General features: G+C 46.5%; 1 protein-coding gene across 2 annotated transcripts; it reads left to right on the top strand.

The window, feature by feature from the left end:
- Window positions 1-2,163: 2,163 nt before the first annotated feature.
- LOC119349328 (phosphomethylethanolamine N-methyltransferase-like) lies at window positions 2,164-7,766 on the top strand. Of its 2 annotated transcripts, XM_037617339.1 has the most exons (11): window positions 2,164-2,536; window positions 2,651-2,775; window positions 5,064-5,201; window positions 5,308-5,448; window positions 5,555-5,698; window positions 6,004-6,114; window positions 6,204-6,345; window positions 6,476-6,756; window positions 6,872-7,033; window positions 7,156-7,209; window positions 7,318-7,752. In XM_037617339.1, exons 1-11 carry the CDS (start codon window positions 2,509-2,511, stop codon window positions 7,486-7,488), a joined length of 1,497 nt encoding a protein of 498 aa, XP_037473236.1. In that variant the 5' UTR covers window positions 2,164-2,508; the 3' UTR covers window positions 7,489-7,752. The 2 variants fall into 2 exon arrangements, with proteins under 2 accessions (XP_037473236.1, XP_037473235.1); XM_037617338.1 differs by lacking the exons at window positions 2,164-2,536; window positions 2,651-2,775 and adding an exon at window positions 4,571-4,941 and having other exon boundaries at window positions 7,318-7,766.
- The last annotated feature ends 15,376 nt before the right edge of the window (window positions 7,767-23,142 follow it).

Here is a 23,142-nt window from a genome sequence, read left to right as displayed (position 1 = left end):
ACAAGCCATCCAACGTCTCAAACCGGTCTCAAATGCCCGCCCTGTCCCCACATGTGTAGCCAAATGTATGGCGGATATGAGGTGGACCGGACGCCCCCCGACGCGTCCGCCACGTTAGCCTGTCCCATCCCGTCCCCACAAAAACCCCCAATCCGGAAATCCTAGCTCAGTTCACTCCGCTCTTGCTTCGTATTTTCTTCTCCCCCTACTTCGAATTCTCCGATTCCGTTCCACTCTGACGACTCCAGCTGCCATGTCGAGCTTCGGCAACCGCTCCTATTTGGACCTCGACATCGACGAGGAGCTGACCCTCCACATTGCCCTCGAGAGGTCCAAGATGGACACGGGAGGTAGCTCCGGATATGCCGACGCGGACCTCGACGTCGACAAGGACGCCGGAGCTGGCCCTTCCTGGCCCGCATGTAGCTTCGTGAGGGCTGCACAGTTCGCGTCGCCCCACGTCGTCCCCTACCCCCGACGGCCCCTGCTCCACGCGGGCAGCGGTAGCTGCTAGTGCCCGCACCGTCGGCCCAGACGCGCACGCTGAATCTAAGGTGCACGCCGCCCGCCACGAAAGGCAGCGGGCAAGGGAGAGGGACGCAGTAGAGCAGTTTGTGCGCTGCCGCCGCGGGTTGCCGGCGAAGCGCGACGAGGACGAACGACTCCTCGCTTGGGTCTACTGCTGGTCGCTTACAACGATGGAGATGAACGCTCGGCGGTTCCGTCGGAAGAATGCCAAGGCGCCCTGGCTTGCCACTGAGCAGTCAGAGCGTGAGGTGACATGGGCGACTCGGTTGGCAAAGCTCAAAACGATAGGAGGACATGGCTGTCCGACGGTTCAAAGGGCTGATCGTCCTCTCCGACTCTGACTCTTTCGACGGCGACGACCACGGTCGTCGGATGATCCTTCACCAGCTGCCGCTGCCTACAGCAGCGTCGTCGACCGGAAGGGGAAAGGGCCAGTGAGGAAGGGATGAATATCCGCTTTCTCCACCTTAATTTCAAGTTTCAAGATGTAGTTGAACTTGTTCGTTGTTTATGTGCATTATGTGAACTTTGGCGATTTTTTAAGATTTATTGGTGATCTTTTGGTGAATGGATTGTGCATTTCTATGTCCGATTGTATGTCTGTTTCATGATCTATGTAGTTTTATCGATATTGCATGATTTAGTATGGATATAGGGAATCGAATATGAGATACACGGACTTGGCCGACGTTTTTTGAGGACCGACCGTTCAGTGCCGGCAGACACGCCCGTACAGTTTGTCCTGTAATATTTGTCGAAGAAATGGATAGCATACTTTGTATTTCCGAACATTTCTTTGACAAGTATTTTCGGACGGAGCATCATGTATTGCGGATGACTGACCCAAGAAGGTTCACGCTCTTTGCGCCCTGTCTTGGAGAGAAACCCACACCCTTTGTGTTTGCGCCCCGTTACTTTGACACGGGATTTGGTTGGCAGCCAGTTTCACCCAGCGGAGGAGACGAAGCAACGTGACACACGGCGCTGCTGGGTAAAACTCGGGCCCTGAGTAAGCGCCAGTGTGGGCGAAAGCAATGCATGTGGCGTGGCCTCCCTCCCGCCCTCGTCTTGGCCCGGCATAGCACTATCGCCGTAGCCGCGCTCACTGTCACGGCGTCACCCACCACACTGCTGCTCCGTCGGCCCCGACGGCCATTGGCGAGCCCAAGAGATTCCCCCGCTCGTCCCTTCGCTCCACTCGCCTCGCCACCTCCCCTCCCCCGCTCTGCTCGCCGCGGCCGTGGTGGAGACAGCGAGAGCGACGGGCACCACCAACAAAGGCTGTGCGACAAGTCGCGCACCCGCACGGCGCCACCCGTCCGGCCTATCCTATCCCGGCCCCGCGACAGCAGACAACGAGCCTGCACTCTACTGCATATACACAGAGGAAGAAAGAAAGGCAAAGAAAAAGAAAAGGAAAAAACACACGATCCAAGAGAAGAGAAGAGGGCCCGCGCAGCAGCGGCCCGGGCCGGGGCCCACCCAGATCGAGCGGGGGATTCGCTTCGTTTTGCTCGGGCCTCGCCACCGCAACACCAACAGGCGCGGCGCACCCCCCGCCGCGACGCCCGGCGCGGCTATAAAACCCGCGACCCGTTCGCCGCAGATCAGCAACCGCACAGCAGAGAGACACACACAGCACACTCTTGGCGCTCTCCGCTCCCTGGTCGTTCGGTCGTTGGAAGTTGGAACCTCCTCCTCCTCCTCCGCAGCCGCGGGCGGCGTCGGGAGGTTTCCGGGCTGCGCGTTGGTGCATGCAACAGAGGGGCCTCTCCAACAACCGCCGCTCCCGCGGCTTCTCCCGATCCCGCCTCGCCGTCGAGGGCGCCTAAACAGAACCCCACCGCCACCCCCGGCCCAGCCAACACACACACACCACACCTTCTTAACAACAAACACACACCAGAGCTCACACCCAACGACGACACTCCCCTGCTCCCTTCCTTTCGCCTCTGAAAAACTTTGAAACGAGAGAAGAAGATGGACACCATCACCGTCGTCGAGAATGGTAAGCCCATGCGGTCTCGTTTCGTTGTTCGTCGGGTCGTGATGCCGGCGTTGATGGACCTCGATCGCGTGGCCGATGGGTTGATTGATTATGCGTGTGCGTGCGTGCGTGCAGTGTTCGGGGAGGTGGAGCGCAAGGTGCAGAAGAGCTACTGGGAGGAGCACTCCAAGGACCTCACCGTGGAGTCCATGATGCTCGACTCCCGCGCCAAGGACCTCGACAAGGAGGAGAGGCCAGAGGTACGGCCAATCATCCTTGCTAATCCCATCCCATCCATTTCGCTGCTGCCAGATTAATCTCGCCGTACATCTTCTTCTTTTGAGGATCCTCACCGTACATCTTTTCTACTCGTACATCTTTTGTTTTTTGAGGAGTAGTGATGATACGTACGCGTGGCACGGAGACAAGAAGATCATAATAAATGATGGTTTGTCTGATCCTTTTTTTTTCGCCATTTTCGTACAACCGTACTGTTGCGGCGTGGCGTTCTGCCACCGAGAAAAAAGGAGCCCAGATGGCGACGGCCTGACGGCGACGGCCATTCGTTTCGGCCCAAACGACGGGTGGCCTCTCCTAGATCGTTAACGTCCAAGTGCTGGACCAGAGGCCCACATGCTAAAAATTATTTTTCCTTTTCTTTTGGGGCGTCAGTTGGATTTCTTTTTTCTTTTTTGCGGAAGCAGTCTGCTTCGAATCTCGACTTTCCATATAAGAGCCAGGATCTCCCTAAAAGGCTGATAGGTAGTTTGATTTGATTATTTATATACTATAAATCTGATAGGTAGTTATCTGTCGGGTTTCTGAAAGCAGCAGGGCTAAATCACCTTTTCCTCTGAAAAAGGCTTGACAGGTAAACCAATGGCAGTGGAGCACTGGGCTGCTATGTGGGGAATCGTCCTTGTCCATTTCCATCATGATGATTACAAAAATCCAACTCATCTCTAATATTAGCCACTGCCCCTCAAATGAATAAACAAATCTAATATTGACCACTGATAAAAAATAGCCGTTTTCTTTGGCCGACACAAACAACAAAAGGTTACTTATATAGTACTAGTACTTTATAGTGATCTAAAACGTCTTGTAAAAGTTTACAGAGTAAGTATGTTGGAAGGGGATCAACTAAATGTTTGGATTTTATTTATTCCAACGCTTAATTTCTTGATGATATATATGAAGATGTACTACATGGTAATTAAGCAAATATAGCTTGTTAATGTGAAGATCTAGCACATAACTGAACATGGGTAGTCAAGTCGTCGAATTGGGCGGTGATCTGATCTTTATATTTTGTGACTGCTAGTGGACACGTGGAGCTACTGGTGCTACTACACATATAAGAAATGGAGATCATTAAAGGCAGCACTATAAAATGACATCCTATAACTATACTGTTTTGATGTAAATAAATGATCACATGCCCTCAGCACCATCCACTTGTAGAGAATATTTCCCTCAACAACAACAACAACAAAAAAAAAACACTTGTAGAGAATATTTGAGTGTGTCACTCATTACTGAGCCTGAACTGAATTGACCATCTTGCCACTCTCACTTATTTGCTCTGGGTTAGTGGATGCATATGTGGGAAAAAAAAAGTGAAAGTGAGTGGTGGAGATGTTGGAACAACAGAACATATTCATGGCCATTAACGGAATTGGCACCTTACCATCTTCTTCTTCTTCCTCCTCCAAAATGGCATCCAACCCACTTTTCATCAACAAGAACAGAGCATGAGAACGTCATATCACACACTGATCATTACTTCAGAAACATGCAGCCAATTACTATCACAAAGCAGCCATAGAGGGGCACAACGGTCAGTTCATGGCCGAAAGTATGGTGTGGCATACATCGGGATCGGCAACGAAGGATAGTGTATTCTTTATGTGATATTTGGCTGCATACGCATAGCGTGCGTGGCATATAGTAACAAATTCAGTTATTTTAAAACTGAAAAGCACGCAGCGCAAACTGATTCCTCATATAAACTATCACCCCTGGACCCGGCTTCACCAACTCCGGCGTGTCCTTTTCCGCCGGCGACGATGATTCCCTTGCTCTTTCAGCTCCCCAGTGGCCACTGCCCAGAGCCGAGGACCGCATGGTGGTACCATATATATCGTCGCCACCATCGTGAATCACGGCCATATCGCTAGCCAGCCCGTCCCATCCCATCATCGCCCTGCTCCCGCTGCCACTCTCACTCGCCGCCGGCCACCGTGGGATCGAGAGAGAGCAGCATGAGCGAGCAGGGGGCGGGGCAGGGTACCAAGGAGCAGTCGGTGCCGGCCACCGTACGGTCGAGAGAGATCAGCTTGAGCGGGCAGGGGGCAGGGCAGGGTACCAAGGAGGAGAGGCTGGCAGAGGTGGAAGAGCTCGAGCTCCAAACGGACCACCAAGGGGTGGGTGGCTGGGCACAGTTCCATCCACCATGATTTGTCTAAAATTTTGGCACACAGACACAGTGGTGCTTGTTTCCAGTGTAGCTTTACTTATGCAGTGGATCTGCGCCGCTCTGCTGCAGGTGCTGGCCATCCTGCCGTCGTACGCGGGGAAGACGGTGCTGGAGCTCGGCGCCGGCATCGGCCGCTTCACCGGCGAGCTGGCCAAGGAGGCCGGCCACGTCATCGCGCTCGACTTCATCGACAGCGTCATCAAGAAGGTGAGCTAGCTACCTTTTCTTGCCTCAAGAAACAGAGTCCATATGCTTTGGCTTGGCACTCCTCTGATGATCTGATCTGATCTGCTGCCGCTCCGTGTTGCTGCAGAACGAGGAGATCAATGGGGACATCTACAAGAACATCACCTTCATGTGCGCCGACGTCACCTCGCCGGAGCTCAAGATCGAGGACAACTCCATTGACATCGTCTTCTCCAACTGGCTGCTCATGTACCTCAACGACGAGGAGGTAATTAAGATCAGACCAAACTTGTGAATGGCACTCTTGATTGGAGCTTAGAAGAATTTGCTTCAGTACAAAACAGATGTACAGCACTAACTTTTTGTTACTGTAGGTTGAGAAGCTGATTGGCAGGATAGTGAAGTGGCTGAAGCCCGGTGGGCATATTTTCATCAGGGAGTCCTGCTTCCACCAGTCTGGGGATTCCAAGAGGAAAGTGAACCCGACGCACTACCGGGAGCCAAGGTTTTACACCAAGGTTAGCACTCCAATTCTCAACTGTTTTTTTTTTTTGCCCTGTAATCTGCTTCCATTTGCTACAATTTTCTGTCATCAGTTAGGCCTATTTCCTTAATTCAAACCTGATTTACTGGCTGGGGCATTGCATCTCTAGCTTGATAGGAAAAATCACCTTAATCATTCTGGCAGATAACAAATAAATTACTGATTTGTTCCTTATGGCAGGCAGCATCATGTCAATATTTTCATATCCAGAGATAATAAAAAGTAATAATGCTCTTTCGTTAAGGACATGGTATCTGATTGTTTTTTATTTGTAAATAGGTGTTTAAGGAATGCCACTCCTATGACCAAGATGGGAATTCCTTTGAGCTTTCTCTGGTAACTTCCAAGTGCATTGGAGCTTATGTGAAGAGCAAGAAGAACCAGAACCAGGTACTTTCCTTTCCTTTTACGCGCCGAAATCATTTGTTCATATCGGTGTTGTTTAAGCCAAATTACTGATTTAACCTTGCGCTCCTTAGATATGTTGGCTATGGGAGAAGGTCAAGTGCACAGAAGACAAAGGCTTTCAGAGATTCCTGGACAATGTGCAGTACAAATCCACTGGAATCCTGCGTTATGAGCGCGTGTTTGGGGAGGGTTATGTCAGCACCGGTGGATTCGGTGAGTTGCATAATTTCGTTGGCAAACGACTGAATTTCACTGATTATTTCTTGGAGAAAACACTAAAATTCAGTGATTTTACTACACCATACACTGTTAATAACCATGTTTATGCTGTCATAAATAACAGAGACCACAAAAGAATTTGTGGACAAGCTGGATCTGAAAGCTGGCCAGAAGGTGCTCGATGTTGGGTGCGGCATCGGAGGAGGTGACTTCTACATGGCTGAAACCTATGATGTCCATGTCCTCGGCATCGATCTTTCCATCAACATGGTTTCGTTCGCGATCGAGCGTGCCATCGGGCGCTCGTGCTCGGTTGAGTTTGAGGTTGCTGACTGCACCACCAAGGAATACGCAGAGAACACGTTTGATGTGATCTACAGCCGTGACACCATCCTCCACATTCAAGTATGTTTTACTGCAAAGATTTTGACTCATTTTTGTGTGTATAGATGATTGGAAATCATTGCATACATTGTTTCAAATGGTTCTGACAAGTGGTGCACTTGGTTGTACATTACAGGACAAACCTGCTCTGTTCAGAAACTTCTTCAAGTGGCTCAAGCCTGGGGGCAAAGTGCTGATCAGTGACTACTGCAGGAGCCCTGGGACACCGTCAGAGGAATTTGCTGCATACATCAAGCAGAGAGGCTATGACCTCCATGACGTGAAGACCTATGGAAAGGTTAGCTTCTTCTCAAGAAAAGAAAATCATATCAACCAGATCAATCTAGTCATTTTGGCAGATTTGTTTCAGAGAAGCAAACCATCCTAAGTTCCTAACCTCTGTTTTGCACATGAACCCAGATGCTTGAGGATGCCGGTTTCCACGATGTCGTCGCCGAAGACCGCACCGACCAGGTGATCATCTCGCCCTTTGAGTCCTAGTCCTTTCTGTGTACACCGATTTGAATTATACAAGAATTCCTTCAGCGACTGACATGATCATCACTGTGGTCGTCGTTTCAGTTCCTGAGGGTCCTGGAGAGGGAGCTGGGCGAGACCGAGAAGAACAAGGAGGCCTTCCTGGCGGACTTCACCCAGGAGGACTACGACGACATCGTCAACGGCTGGAGCGCGAAGCTGAAGCGGAGCTCCGCCGGCGAGCAGAAGTGGGGGCTGTTCATCGCGACCAAGTGATCTGGCCGCCGAGCAGCGACGCCATGCGACGCGATGATCCGGGAGCAGAGCGGCTTCGGTTAAGAAATAAATAAAGAGGATCGGTGCTCCACCGTGCTGCGGCCGTGTGGTGTTGGGTGTGATTGTTTGCTTGTTGCAGTGGCTGCATTCACTGGCTGGGCACCAGGATCCGTAAGATAAGATAAATGTGTACGTACGTGCTGTATTCCTGAACTTGTACTGTGACGAGCGAGACTCGCTTTGTAACGTGCTATTCTGTTTCTACGTGGCCTTCTTCACTCTGGTGGGGTTTCTGTGACCTCACAGCATCTTTTGCCCTTCCTTCATAATGCTTTAATCCCTCCAAACATTTAGCTTTGAGGAATTAACAACCGCCTAGCCCTTCCTTCAAAACTTTTGGTGCCAAAAAATAAATAGATTCTCATTCTCCAAAACATACCGACACTAGACCAAATTTGCTTTGAGAAGAGTGTCGGACTATAGAGTTTTTTTTAAACGAGTCAAAAGACTTGCCATTTTCATTGATTAAGAAGAAGTGAGAATATCCCAGTTAATTGGCGGAAAACCAGGCTAAAACAGATACAACCCAACCCATAAAATGGGGGTCACCAGCCAACCTAGCCAACAAGCCAACAGATGGCCACACACGCGAACCACCGACTCGACGACGAGCTTCGCAAGGGAAATATGTAGGACATGCGCTGAGCGTGCCCTCCGAAAACGACCACCGAGAGCCTGTTATCGTCACCACATAGACTGGTCCACGGCAGCTCCGACTTCAAAGCAACCAAGCAACCCACGGAAAAGCACATTAGTTACGCCGGGAAGACCCGACTACCAAAGCCCGAGCCGCGGCCCGAGCTCCACTCGACACCATCATCGTTGCCAAATAGAAATCAGCGCCCCCGAAAATGGCCGCCTAAGGCAAACCACGTGGCGAATATGCCGCCATCTACCGGCGACGAAGATACCGCCATCCACCGGTCTCCAGGTTGTAGCCGGCTCCAAGACGATGCCTCCAAGGAGAAAGAAGATGTGAGGTCGCCTTCACCGTCTGATCCTCTAGATCTGAGGTTCCCGTTCGGAGCCAAGGCCGCGGGGAGAGGGGAGGAGCACCACACAACAATGACGCTTCCAAGGAAGAGCAAGACACCCGCCGACGTCGCCGTTGCCAGACCGGCAAAGGCCGAAGAAAGGATTTCTCCCAGTGACGCCCTACCAACAACCCCTTGTATCGGCCGGCTACAAACCGCCACCCACCAACCACTGCAGAGCACCGGGGAGAGTATCCCCCGACTGCGCCCCGCCCCTACTGCCGAGGTCGACGCCAAGTTGGCTGTGGGATCCCTCGATCCACCATGCCCAGGCACACCTCGCCCCCTAGCTGAAGCCGCCACCACCAGATCCAGGCCGTCGCCCGACAACTGTAGCCCTCCACCGCAGATGCATGGAGTCCCCATCATCATGCTAGAACTGGGACGAGCACAAGGCCACCAAGAGCAGCAACGGCCGCCCGGGTCATGGGGAAGCCACACTGAAGCACAAGACCACCTCGCCATCACGGGGGACGACCTCACCGTCGGATGGAGCACGCCATTTGCAAGCACGCCCAGTAGCCGACCGGGTACCGTCGCACGTCGCCACACCAAGCCACCCAACTGCCACATGCGGCACGACCCAACCGACTTAGCACCCATCGGAGCAGCACCCAAGGTCAGCTGGTGAGCCAAGGCCGGCCACCGCGCCAAGCAGCTCCACCGCACGCAATAATTGAGAGGGCCACACCCCCGCGCGAACCAGATCCAACCGTCGCCAGCCGCCCACGGGCTTTGCCCGGAGACGTGCGCCGGTGGCGGCGAGGGGAGGAGGAGGGGGAGGGGCGTTGGTAGCCGCGGGTAGGGTTTCCGCCCGAGCTGCCTTGGGAGTGGCACGTGGAGTATAGATTATGGTAGGCTAGGATTTGTTAAGATTGAATGTATTCTTTGCTTTACGCTTTCTATCTTATCTCTAGGATAGACTTCTTGTCCTCCAACCATATATACTTGCCCTCGAGGTTCAATAATGCATCCACCGCATTACGTCAGTCCCTCTCTATTCGCTTCCCAATAAAAATGGAGATAAGCCTCTCCTCCCACATTCATGGCATGGAAATCACCGCGCCGCCCAATTTGCCGTCCTAGGGCTATCAGAGCCGACCCGCCCCCAAATCCTAGCCTACCTTGCCGCCACCCATTTTCGCCGCAGCAGCCGCCCCCTATTCGAGGTCGAGCGCGGGCCGCCACGAGGAGCTGCTCTGCCAACCCATGACCTCGCCTGACCTCGCCGGCGACCTCTACTGCCGGATCAAGCACCACCACGAACTTCCTCCACCTTCCTCGATGAAAGGTATTTTCCGCCTTAAGTGTTTTGGTGTTGATGACAACACAATTTGCATCTGCGATCTTCCCATAAGCAAGCATCTTGAGAGCAGCCATGCATTTCTGCAGAGGAGCGAAAGGAAGTTGTCCGCAAAAATCCTTCCCCGGCTTAATGTTGTCACTATCCCTCTCCACGATAGTCACTACATGCAAGAATAATTTTCTGCTCATTCAGAAGCAAAGTTGAAAGATCGAGGATGTTGCCTAGAGGGGGGGGGGGGGAGGTGAATATGCACTTTAAAATAATTATGGTTTAGGCTTGAACAAATGTGAAATAAACCTAGCGGTTAATTTGTCAAGCACAAAACCTACAACAACTAGGCTCACCTATGTGCACCAAAAACTTATGCTAAGCAAGATAAACAACTAAGTGATAGCAAGATATATGACAAGAAACAATATGGCTCTCACAAAGTAAAGTGCATAAGTAAAGGGCTCGGGTAAGAGATAACCGAGGCACACATAGACGACTATGTATCCCAAAGTTCACACCCTTGCGGATGCTAATCTCCTTTTGGAGCAGTGTGGAGGCACAATGCTCCCCAAGAAGCCACTAGAGCCACCGTAATCTCCTCACGCCCTTGCAGAATGCAAGATGCTGTGATAAGGGACCCTTGAGGGAGGTCACCGAACCCGTACAAATGGAAACCCTTGGGGCGGTCACCGAACCCGTACACTTTGGCAACCCTTGGGGGCGGTCACCGGTACCCGTCAAATTGCTCAGGGAGATCTCCACAACCTAATTGGAGACCCCGATGCTTGCCCGGAGCTTTACACCACAATGATTGAGCTCTGACCACCACCAACCGTCTAGGGCGCCCAAGCACCCAAGAGGAACAAGCTCAAGGGTACTAAGCACCCAAGAGTAATAAGCTTCTCAACTTGTAACTTCCACGTATAACCGTGGAGAACTCAAACCGATGCACCAAATGCAATTGCAAGGGCACACGGAGTGCCCAACTCCTTCTCTCCAAAATCCCACCAAAGCAACTAATGCTAGGGAAGAAAATAAGAGGAAGAACAAGAAGGAGAACACCAAGAACTCCAAGATCTAGATCCAAGGGGTTCCCCTCACATAGAGGAGAAAGTGATTGCTGGAAATGTGGATCTAGATCTCCTCTTTCTTCCCCCCCCCAAAACTAGCAAGAATCCATGGAGGGATTGAGAGATAGCAAGCTCGAAGAAGGTCAACAATGGGGGAAGAACACGAGCTCAAAGGATAGGGTTCATTGGAGAAGAAGACCCCCTTTTATAGGTGAAAAAAAATCCAACTGTTATGCTCACAACCCGCACAGAGCGGTACTACCGTTCATGGGAGCGGTACTACCGCTAGGGCGGTGGAATCCCTTTGATAAACAACATCGAGGAGGCAAAAGGCCAGTAGAACCCCCGGAGCGGTACTACCGCTCGTCCTCACGGTACTATCGCTTGGGGTAGCGGTACTACCGCTAAGGGTAGCGGTACTACTGCTTGCGAGGGGTACTAAAAAAATACATCCGTGCCTACCACCGCTGGGCTTATGATGAGTTTTTGATCCGGAGAAGAAGTAGCCACGGAAGTAGACGCGGTAGTACCGCTCCCAAGAGCGGTAGTAAAATATTACATCCCCTCCAAGCCATAGTACCGCTCCTGTGAGCGGCAGTACCGCTGCAGCCTTTTTAAGGACACCAAAACTGACACAAGTTCTGCAAACGGACTCCGAATTCAACGAAACCAAGTTTGTTGGAAAGCTAGCGACAATGGCTAACAAAATCTTGATAGAAATAACAACAAGAAGTAAATTAGAAAAGGCCCATAAGAAAATGGTGAGAACCCTTCCTCGAATAAGACCGGTAAAACCTCCAACATCGAAAACGCAATAGAAGAAGCATGCGAACTCCATTTTTGATGAACTCGAGCTTGTCAAGAAGATGACCATAAGCTCCAAATCTCATAAGGAGAAAACCAAACAAGAACCAAGAAAGATGATGCAAGAATGCAATGGTTTGAGCTCTCTACGAACGATACGATCAAGCTACTCACTTGAGAACCCCTCTTGATAGTACGACAATCGATCCTATAACCCGGTCTCCAAACTACCACCACGAGACCAGTAAAATAGAGAACCTATCAAGGCCAAACCTTTGCCTTGCACAAAGTCCACTTGAGCTAGATGTAGACGATCTTGACTTCCTCAAGTTGGACCACCTTTCTTGATTGCATTGGCTCAGTGAAGACTAGTAGATTGCTCCCCCATACTCCACTATGGGTGAGCCATTCTTCGGCACATCTTCACAAGTCCATTGTCACCACAATGGACGGCAATATTCAAGCACTTGATCTCTTCGTGATGCATCATTTGAACGTGCACACTACAACCTAACCCCACAAAGAACTCTCACGAAGACCATGGGTTAGTACACAAAGCGTAATTGACAATGCTTACCATACCATGGGATCACTTGATCCCTCTCGGTACATCTTCTATGCTTTGTGTGTTGATCAACTTGATTCACTCTTTGACTTATTCTTGATCAGCCTCTCACATGACCAATATTTAGGTAATTCCTTGAATAGCACCTTGGTCATCACAAACTCTCCTTGAAACCTACAAATGGACTCCAAGAAAAGCCTATGGACAAATCCTTCAAATATAACTCAAGGCAAACATTAGTCCATAGAGATTGTCATTAATTACCAAAACCAAACATGGGGGCACCACATGTTCTTTCAATATCCCCCATTTTGGTAATTGATGACAATCACTTTCAAGAGAGTTTATATAAGGAAATATGCATCAACATGAATGCAAAACAAGAAGAAACAACTCTCTGATCTTCTCCACAAAACTCTCTGAAACTTCTCCCCCATTGACATTGATTGCCAAAATGGGAGAAAAGCTTAGAAAGCCAATATAAATTGTGTATTTCTCAACAAGAGAGTGGAATGCAATACACATACCCAACGGTAAATACTTGGAGGAAGACAAACTATATTGAGGCCCAAAGATTGCAAAAGAATGATATGCCACAAAGACATAACAAAGAGAGAAACAAGCAATCAAGCAATCAAAATATACCAATTGAAGCGAGCTATCAAAAGATACCAATTGAACCAACTAGACCAATGATCCTACGTGCCACATGTATAAAAGATATTATGATATGAGCAAAGGAGTGTTATAGAGAAGATAGAGAAGCTCCCCATAATTTGTGCACAATTTAGTTTTGTAATTGGATACAACAAGCACGAAATAGGATCATCACTCCCCCAAGATCAATAGAACCTCACAACAAGTGCAAGCGAGCAACGAAGTGTTCTAAAGACAGTATTGAAGCTCCCCATGATTTGTGCACTCCTTACAATATTTGCATTAGGATACCAAGTGCACAAAATAGGATCATCACTCCCCGAAAATCAATAGAAACTCACAACAAGTGCAAGTGAGCATGTAGGAAACAAAGCCTAGCACTTTCAACAAACAAATGGTTGAGCAACATATAAAAGAGGCAACTTAAGAGTAGGATCAACAAAAATGTTGTGTGTGAGTCATGGCAAAGCACTTGAGAAGACTAAGGTAAGGGTGAGCATTAAGCATCAACATAGTCTTAAATAGTGGAGATACAAGGTGCATGCCATGTCCTTCCCACAAATGGGTTCACGAGCACACTAAATATGCAAAATGAATAACCAACACTTGTGACAACCCATGGTGAAGAAAGAAAATGATAGCTTTGTCAAGAGGAAGGATACCAATCGAAATGGCAAAAGCCTCATCAAGACAAGCAAGATAGAAAATATCTTCACTACAACAGAATGCATCAAGATGCAACAATATAAGATCCGCACTCATGATAAATCCTTTCACATAACCACCAAGGAAAGGTGGACGTGAAAGAATAAGGATATCAACTTCAGATGTAACTTATCTCAAGTGTATAAGATTCTAGGTAGATGAAAATCATGATGATATCAATCCACAAAGAAGGATATACACACGAAATAGTTACAGAAAGGAAAGAACAAGATATCCACAAGGAAGTCATAAATATACCAATAAGAAATTTCCTTGAGATCATAGCACATGGCTAGATATGGTCTTATTGTATATAAACGAATTCCAACCACACGAACATCAAAGACATCACAACTAGCAACAAGAGATCATTGTTGGGATGCTTTGAGAAAGGAAACAAGTATCGCAAGAAAGAATGAATAACGTGCCATCATACAACCTACACAATTGATGCAAGAAATGTGTGCATGAAGTATATGAAGATACTTGTTACCAAGTTTGTAAGTGCATCTAGTGCCACCCCTAGTTGGTTTTGGAGTATTGACGACAAATGTGGTTGAGGGACTAACGTGTTTGTGGGAATTGCAGGATAACACAGGTAGTGCACCTCATTGATTCTGTTTACCTACCAGAGATGACCCCTAAAAATGTGTGAAGACATTGAAGACAATGGTGGTTCGTGAACACATTCACGACGAAGATTATGACATGTAAAGATATTCACTTGAAGACTATGGAGTATGAAGACATAGCTGTTTCGTAGTTTTCTTTCTTGTTTATTGATTCATAGGAACCACCGAATTGTTAAGTGGGGTCCAAGTGAACACAGTCAGAGTGACTGAAGTGATGCTCAACCAAATCCTATGTCTTCGAGCGAAGACAATGAGAGAAAACCTTATCCGTAGGTGTGACCCAGGGTCATTTCGGACATATCAGGTGGACTATCTCCTGGCTATAAATAGCCCACCTCCTACACCATAAATTGGTGGATGCTCAGAGTTAGTGCACGGCTTTTGTCGTTTGAGAGCAACCCACCTCCGAAGCATTTGAGAGAGATCCTTGCGAGGACAAAGCCCAAAACACCCAGAGCCAAAGAGTGTTAGGCATCACTGAAGTCTTTTTGTATGCGTGATCTGAAGACTTATTACACTTGAGGATTGTGAATCCTCCAGCCGGTTAGGCGTCGCATTCTGAGCATCCAAGAGTCATTGCGGATTGCCGGTGAACGAAGTCTGTGGAGGTTTGGAAGTCTACCTCGAAGACTTACCAGAGTGATTGGGCGAAGACTGGGTGTCCTTAGCTCAAGGGGAATAAGGTGAAGACATAGTCTTCTGAGTTCAATCTCAGCCTCCCTAACCAGACGTATAATTGTCACAACAACGGGAACTGGTCTACCAAATCCTTGTCTTCACCAAGCATCTGGTTCTATCCTCTACTCTCCTTACTTTACAGTTTGTCTTCGTGAAGTCATTGCTTGCCTGACTGATTCAATTGACTTCATCGTGTGAAGACTTGTATCTGTTTAGCTTCGTACTAGCTTCCATTCTGATCCTATCTACCTAGTTGCAGTTAGTCTTCGTGCTTTCCCTGTATTGTATGCTTGACTAATGCTTGCCAAGTGTAGTCTTCATTCCGCTGCTTACTATATAGGTTCAGTTTACCTGTTTGTCTTCAAAGCCATCGTATTGTGAAGACTTTCATAAAAATCGCCTATTCACCCCCTCTAGTTGATAACTAGCCCTTTCAATTGGTATCAGAGCAAGGTACTCCCTTGTTCTGTGTGATTGAGTTTAACCACCTGGAGTTTTAGCTATGTCGACTGCAGGGATAATCAAAGTCTCCACTGCGTGCCCAGTCTTCGATGGCACTGACTACCCCTACTGGAAGAACAAGATGCGCATGCATCTTGAAGCCATTGATGTTGATCTCTGGTATGTGATGACCCACAAGTGTAGGGGATCGCAACAGCTTTCGAGGGTAGAGTATTCAACCCAAATTTATTGATTCGACACAAGGGGAGCCAAAGAATATTCTTGAGTTTTAGCAGTTGAGTTGTCAATTCAACCACACCTGGATAACTTAGTGTCTGCAGCAAGGTATTTAGTAGCAAAGTAATATGATAGTAATGGTAACGGTGGTAAAAGGTAAAGATAGTAATATCAATATTTTTTGTGTTTTGTAGTGATTGTAACAGTAGCAAAGTAAAAGTAAAAAGACGAAGCGCAATATATGAAAAGCTCGTAGGCAATGGATCAGTGATGGATAATTATGCCGGATGTGATTCCTCATGTAATAGCTATAACATAGGGTGACACAGAACTACCTCCAATTCATCAATATAATGTAGGCATGTATTCCGAATATAGTCATACATGCTTATGGAAAAGAACTTGCATGGCATCTTTTGTCCTACCCTCCCATGGCAGCGGGGTCCCAGCGGAAACTAAGGGATATTAAGGCCTCCTTTTAATAGAGAACCGGACCAAAGCATTAACACATGGTGAATACATGAACTCCTCAAACTACGGTCATCACCGAGAAGTATCCCGATTATTGTCACTTCGGGGTTGTCAGATCATAACACATAATAGGTGACTATAGACTTGCAAGATAGGATCAAGAACACACATATATCGACGAAAACATAATAGGTTCAGATCTGAAATCATGGCACTCGGGCCCTAGTGACAAGCATGAAGCATAGCAAAGTCATAGCAACATCAATCTCAGAACATAGTGGATACTAGGGATCAAACCCTAACAAAACTAACTTGATTACATGGTAAATATCATCCAACCCATCACCGTCCAGCAAGCCTATGATGGAGTTACTCACGCATGGCGGTGAGCATCATGAAATTGGTGATGGAGGATGGTTGATGATGACCACGACGACGAAACCCCCTCTCCGGAGCCCCGAACAGACTCCAGATCAGCCCTCCCAAGAGAGATTAGGGCTTGGCGGCGGCTCCGTATCGTAAAACGCGATGAAACTTTCTCTCTGATTTTTTTTCTCCACGAGACGGAATATATGGAGTTGGAGTTGAGGTCGGCGGAGCCTCAGGGGGCCCACGAGACAGGGGGGCGCGCCCAGGGGGAGGGCGCGCCCCCCACCCTCGTGGACAGGGTGTGGGCCCCCTGGTCTATTGGGTAACGTAGTAATTTCAAAAAATTTCCTACGCACACGCAAGATCATGGTGATGCATAGCAACGAGAGGGAAGAGTGTTGTCTACATACCCTTGTAGACCGTAAGCGGAAGCGTTAGCACAATGCGGTTGATGTAGTCGTACGTCTTCACGACCCGACCGATCAAGCACCAAAACTACGACACCTTTGAGTTCTTGCACACGTTCAGCTCGATGACGTCCCTCGAACTCTGATCCAGCCGAGTGTCCAGGGAGAGTTCTGTCAGCACGACGGCGTGGTGACGATCTTGATGTTCTACCGTTGCAGGGCTTCGCCTAAGCACCTCTACGATATTTCGAGGTGGACTATGGTGGAGGGGGCACCGCACACGGCTAAGAGATCCAAGGGATCAATTGTTGTGTGTTTGGTGCTAGCCCTGCCCCTCTATTTATATGTTGAGCCCCGGGGTCAAAACTTGGAGCACAAGCCTCCTCAAAGTCGGTTTTGCCTGAAAGGCAAGAGTCCCACTCGGACTCCAGGACCAAACGCCACAATCCTTGGCGTCTGGCCCAGACGCCATGGGCCTCGGCGTCTGGCCCAGGGCCAGACGCCAGGGTCTCCGGCGTTTGGCCCCCTGGCCTCCACAAAACTCCTTTTGCACCAACCTAAAGCCTCTTGGGCTTGACCCCTTGGCCTAACCATATCATCCAATATATGAATCTTTACATCTCGACCATTTCGAGACGCCTCGTCATGTCCCCGATCTCATCCGGGACTCCGAACTCCTTCGGTACATCAAAACATATAAACTCATAATATAACTGTCATCGAAACCTTAAGCGTGCGGACCCTACAGGTTCGAGAATAATGTAGACATGACCGAAACATGTTTCCGGTCAATAACCAATAGCGGAACCTGGATGCTCATATTGGCTCCCACATATTCTACGAAGATCTTTATCGGTCAAACCGCATAACAACATACGATGTTCCCTTTGTCATCGGTATGTTACTTGCCCAAGATTCAATTGTCGGTATCTCAATACCTAGTTCAATCTCGTTACAGGCAAGTCTCTTTACTCATTCCGTAATACATCATCCCGCAACTAACTCATTAGTTACAATGCTTGCAAGGCTTATAGTGATGTGCATTACTGAGTGGGCCCAGAGATACCTCTCCGACAATCGGAGTGACAAATCCTAATCTCGAAATACGCCAACCCAACAAGTACCTTTGGAGACACATGTAGAGCACCTTTATAATCACCAGTTATGTTGTGACGTTTGGTAGCACACAAAGTGTTGCTCCGGTAAACGGGAGTTGCATAATCTCATAGTCATAGGAACATGTATAAGTCATGAAGAAAGCAATAGCAACATACTAAACGATCATGTGCTAAGCTAACGGAATGGGTCATGTCAATCACATCATTCTCCTAATGATGTGATCCCGTTAATCAAATGACAACTCATGTCTATGGCTAGGAAACGTAACCATCTTTGATTCAACGAGCTAGTCAAGTAGAGGCATACTAGTGACACTATGTTTGTCTATGTATTCACACATGTATTATATTTCCGGTTAATACAATTATAGCATGAATAATAAACATTTATCATGAAATAAGGAAATAAATAATAACTTCATTATTGCCTCTAGGGCATATTTCCTTCAGTCTCCCACTTGCACTAGAGTCAATAATCTAGTTCACATCGCCATGTGATTTAACATCAATATTCACATCTGTATGTGATTAATACCCATAGTTCACATCGTCATGTGATCAACACCCAAAGGTTACTAAGGTATGATCATGTTTTGCTCGTGAGAGAAGTTTAGTCAACGGGTCTGTCATATTCAGAGCCGTATGTATTTTGCAAATATTCTATGTCTACACTGCTTTGCACGGAGCTACTCTAGCTAATTGCTCCCACTTTCAATATGTATCCAGATTGAGACTTAGAGTCATCTGGATCGGTGTAAAAGCTTGCATCGATGTAACTCTTTACGACGAACTCTTTTATCACCTCCATAATCGAGAAACATCTCCTTAGTCCTCACTAAGGATATTCTTGACCGCTGTCCAGTGATCTACTCTTAGATCAAAATTGTACTCCTTTGCCAAACTCAGAGCAAGGTATATAATAGGTCCGGTACACAACATAGCATACTTTATAGAACCTGTGACTGAGGCATAGGGAATGACTTTTTCATTCTCTTTCTATTTTCTGCCATGGTCGGGTTTTGAGTCTTACTCAACTTCATACCTTTGCACAACAGGAAAGAACTCTTTCTTTGACTGTTCCATTTTGAACTACTTCAAAATCTTGTCAAGGTATGTACTCATTGAAAAATCTTATCAAGCGTCTTGATCTATCTCTATAGATCTTGATGCTCAATGTGTAAGCATCTTCACCGAGGTCTTTCTTTTAAAAACTCCTTTCAAACACTTCTTTATGCTTTCCAGAAAATTCTACATCATTTCCGATCAACAATATGTCATTCACATATAGTTATCAGAAAGGCTGTAGTGCTCCCACTCACTTTCTTGTAAATACAGGCCTTTCCAAAAGTCTGTATAAAACCACATGGTTTGATCAACTCATCAAAGCGTATATTACAACTCCGAGATGCTTGCACCAGTCCATTGATGGATCACTGGAGCTTGCACATTTTGTTAGCACCTTTAGGATTAACAAAACCTTCTGGTTGCATCATATACAACTCTTCTTTAAAAAATCCATTAAGGAATGCAGTTTTGACATCCATTTGCTAGATTTCATAAAATGTGGCAATTGCTAACATGATTCGGACAGACTTTAAGCATCGATACGAGTGAGAAAATCTCATTGTATTCAACACCTTGATCTTGTCGAAAAACCTTTTGCGACAAGTCGAGCTTTGTAGATAGTAACACTACTATTAGTGTCTGTCTTCCTCTTGAAGATCCATTTATTTAACGTGGCTTGCTGATCATCGAGCAAGTCAATCAAAGTCCATACTTTGTTCTCATACATGGATCATATCTCAGATTTTATGGCCTCAAGCCATTTCGTGGAATCTGGGCTCATCATCGCTTCCTCATAGTTCGTAGTTTCATCATGGTCTAGTAACATGACTTCCAGAACATGATTACCGTACCACTCTGGTGCGGATCTTACTCTGGAAGACCTACGAGGTTTTGTAGTAACTTGTTTTGAAGTTCCATGATCATCATCATTAGCTTCCTCACTAATTGGTGTAGGAATCACTGGAACTAATTTTAGTGATGAACTATTTTCCAATTCAGGAGAAGGTACTTTTACCTTATCAAGTTCTACTTTCTCCCACTCACTTCTTTCGAGAGAAACTCCTTCTCTAGAAAGGATCCATCTTAGCAACAAATATCTTGCTTTCGGATCTGTGATAGAAGGTGTACCCAATAGTTTCCTTTGGGTATTCTATGAAGACGCACTTCTCCGATTTGGGTTTGAGCTTATCGGGTTGAAACGTTTCCACATAAGCATCACAGTCCCAAACTTTAAGAAACAACAACTTTGTTTCTTGCCAAACCACAGTTCATAAGGCGTCGCCTCAACGGATTTTGATGTTGCCCTATTTAACGTGAATGCAGCTGTCTCTAATGCATAACCCCAAAACGATAGTGGTAAACCGATAAGAGAGATCATAGATTGCACAATATCCAATAAAGTGCGGTTACGACGTTCGGACACACCATAACGCTATAGTGTTCCAGGTGGTGTGAACTGTGAAACTATTCCACATTGTTTTATATGAAGGTCAAACTCGTAATTAATATTCTTCTCCACGATCAGATCGTAGAAACTTTATTTTCTTGTTACGATGATTCTTCACTTCACTCTGAATTTCTTTGAACATTTCAAATGTTTCAGACTTGTGTTTCATTAAGTAGATATACCCATATCTGCTCAAATCATCTGTGAAGGTTAGAAAATAACGATACTTGCCACGAGCATCAACACTTATTGGATCGCATACATCGGTATGTATTATTTTCAGTAAGTCAGTAGCTCATTCCATTGTTCTGGAGAACGGAGTTTCAGTCATCTTGCCCAAAAGGCACGGTTCACAAGCATCAAATGATTCATAATCAAGTGATTCCAAAAACCCATCAGCATGGAGTTTCTTCACGCGCTTTACACCGATATGACCCAAACGGCAGTGCCACAAATAAGTTGCACTATCATTATCAACTTTGCATCTTTTGGCATCAATATTATGATTATGTGTATCACTACGATCGAGATCCAGTAAACTATTTTCATTGGGTGTATGCCCATCGAAGGTTTTATTCATGTAAACAGAATAACAATTGTTCTCTGACTTTAAATGAATAACCGTATTGCAATAAACATGATCAAATCATATTTATGCTCAACGCAAACGCCAAATAACATTTATTTAGGTTTAACACTAATCCCGAAAGTATAGGGAGTGTGCGATGATGATCATATCAATCTTGGAACCACTTCCAACACACATCGTCACTTTACCCTCAACTAGTTTCTGTTTATTCTGTAACTCCTGTTTCGAGTTACTAATCTTAGCAACCAAACAAGTATCAAATACGTAGGAGCTACTATAAACACTAGTAAGGTACACATCAATAACCTGTATATCAAATATACCCTTGTTCACTTTGCCATCCTTCTTATCCACCAAATATTCAGGGCATTTCCGCTTCCAGTGACCATTTCCTTTGCAGTAGAAGCACTTAGTTTCAGGCTTTGGTCCAGCTTTGGGCTTCTTCACAGGAGTGACAACTTGCTTGCCATTCTGCTTGAAGTTCCATTTCTTTCCCTTCGCCATTTTCTTGAAACTAGTGATCTTGTCAATCATCAACACTTGATGCTCTTTTTTTGATTTCTACCTTCGTCGATTTCAGCATCACAAAGAGCTCGGGAATCATTTTCGTCATCCCTTGCATTATAGTTCATCACGAAGTTCCAGTAACTTGGTGATGGTGACTAGAGAACTCTGCTAATCACTATCTTATTTGGAAGATTAACTCCCACTTGATTCAAGTGATTGTTAGTACTCAGACAATCTAAGCACTTGCTCACTAGTTGAGCAATTCTCCTCCATCTTTTAGGCGAAGTATTTGTCAAAGGTCTCATACCTCTTGACACGGGCATGAGTCTGAAATACCAATTTCATCTCTTGAAACATCTTATATGTTCCATGACGTTTCAAAAACATTTTTGTAGTCCCGGTTCTAAGCCATAAAGCATGGTGCACAAAACTATCAAGTAGTCATCATATTGAGCTAGCCAAACATTCATAACGTCTGCATCTGCTCCTGCAATAGGTTTGTCACCTAGCGGTGCATCAAGGACATAATTTTTCTGTGCAGCAACGAGGATAATCCTCAGATCACGGATCGAATCCGCATCATTGCTACTAACATCTTTCAACATAGTTTTTCTCTAGGAACATATCAAAATAAACATATGAAAGCAACAACGCGAGTTATTAATCTACAACATAATTTGCAAAATACTACCAGGACTAAGTTCATGATAAATTAAATTTCAATTAATCATATTACTTAAGAACTCCCACTTAGATAGACATCCCTCTAATCTTCTAAGTGATTACGTGATCCGTATCAACTACACCATGTCCGATCATCACGTGAGATGGAGTAGTTTCAACTGTGAACATCAATATGTTGATCATATCTACTATATGATTCACGCTCGACCTTTCGGTCTCCGTGTTCCGAGGCCATATCTGTTATATGCTAGGCTCATCAAGTTTAACCTGAGTATTCCGCGTGTGCAACTGTTTTGCACCCGTTGTATTTGAACATAGAGCCTATCACACCCGATCATCACGTGGTGTCTCAGCACGAAGAACTTTCGCAACGGTGCATACTCAGGGAGAACACTTTTACTATGATAATTCAGTGATGGATCATCTTATAATGCTACCATCAATCAAAGCAAGATAAGATGCATAAAAGATAAACATCACATGCAATCAATATAAGTGATATGATATGGCCATCATCATCTTGTGCTTGTGATCTCCATCTTTGAAGCACCGTCATGTTCACCATTGTCACCGGCACGACACCTTGATATCCATCGTAGCATCATTGTCGTCTCGCCAATCTTATGCTTCTACGACTATCGCTACCGCTTAGTGATAAAGTAAAGCATTACAGGGCAATTGCATTGCATACAATAAAGCGACAACCATATGGCTCCTGCCAGTTGCCGATAACTCGGTTACAAAACATGATCATCTCATACAATAAAATTTAGCATCATGTCTTGACCATATCAAATCACAACATGCCCTGCAAAAA

The sequence above is a fragment of the Triticum dicoccoides genome, chromosome 1B (assembly GCF_002162155.2).
Source record: "Triticum dicoccoides isolate Atlit2015 ecotype Zavitan chromosome 1B, WEW_v2.0, whole genome shotgun sequence".
Lineage (NCBI taxonomy): Eukaryota > Viridiplantae > Streptophyta > Magnoliopsida > Poales > Poaceae > Triticum > Triticum dicoccoides.
The sequence above is the reverse complement of the archived record's forward strand: the minus strand, read 5'-3'. Positions and strand labels throughout refer to the sequence as shown.

Bases quoted from the DNA above. Each gene is read 5' to 3' on its own strand.
- LOC119349328 (XM_037617338.1), top strand. From the start codon at position 4,780: ATGAGCGAGCAGGGGGCGGGGCAGGGTACCAAGGAGCAGTCGGTGCCG. The intron at 4,942-5,063 runs GTGGGTGGCTGG...GCTCTGCTGCAG, and splicing joins TCCAAACGGACCACCAAGGG to GTGCTGGCCATCCTGCCGTC. The intron at 6,757-6,871 runs GTATGTTTTACT...TGTACATTACAG, and splicing joins ACACCATCCTCCACATTCAA to GACAAACCTGCTCTGTTCAG.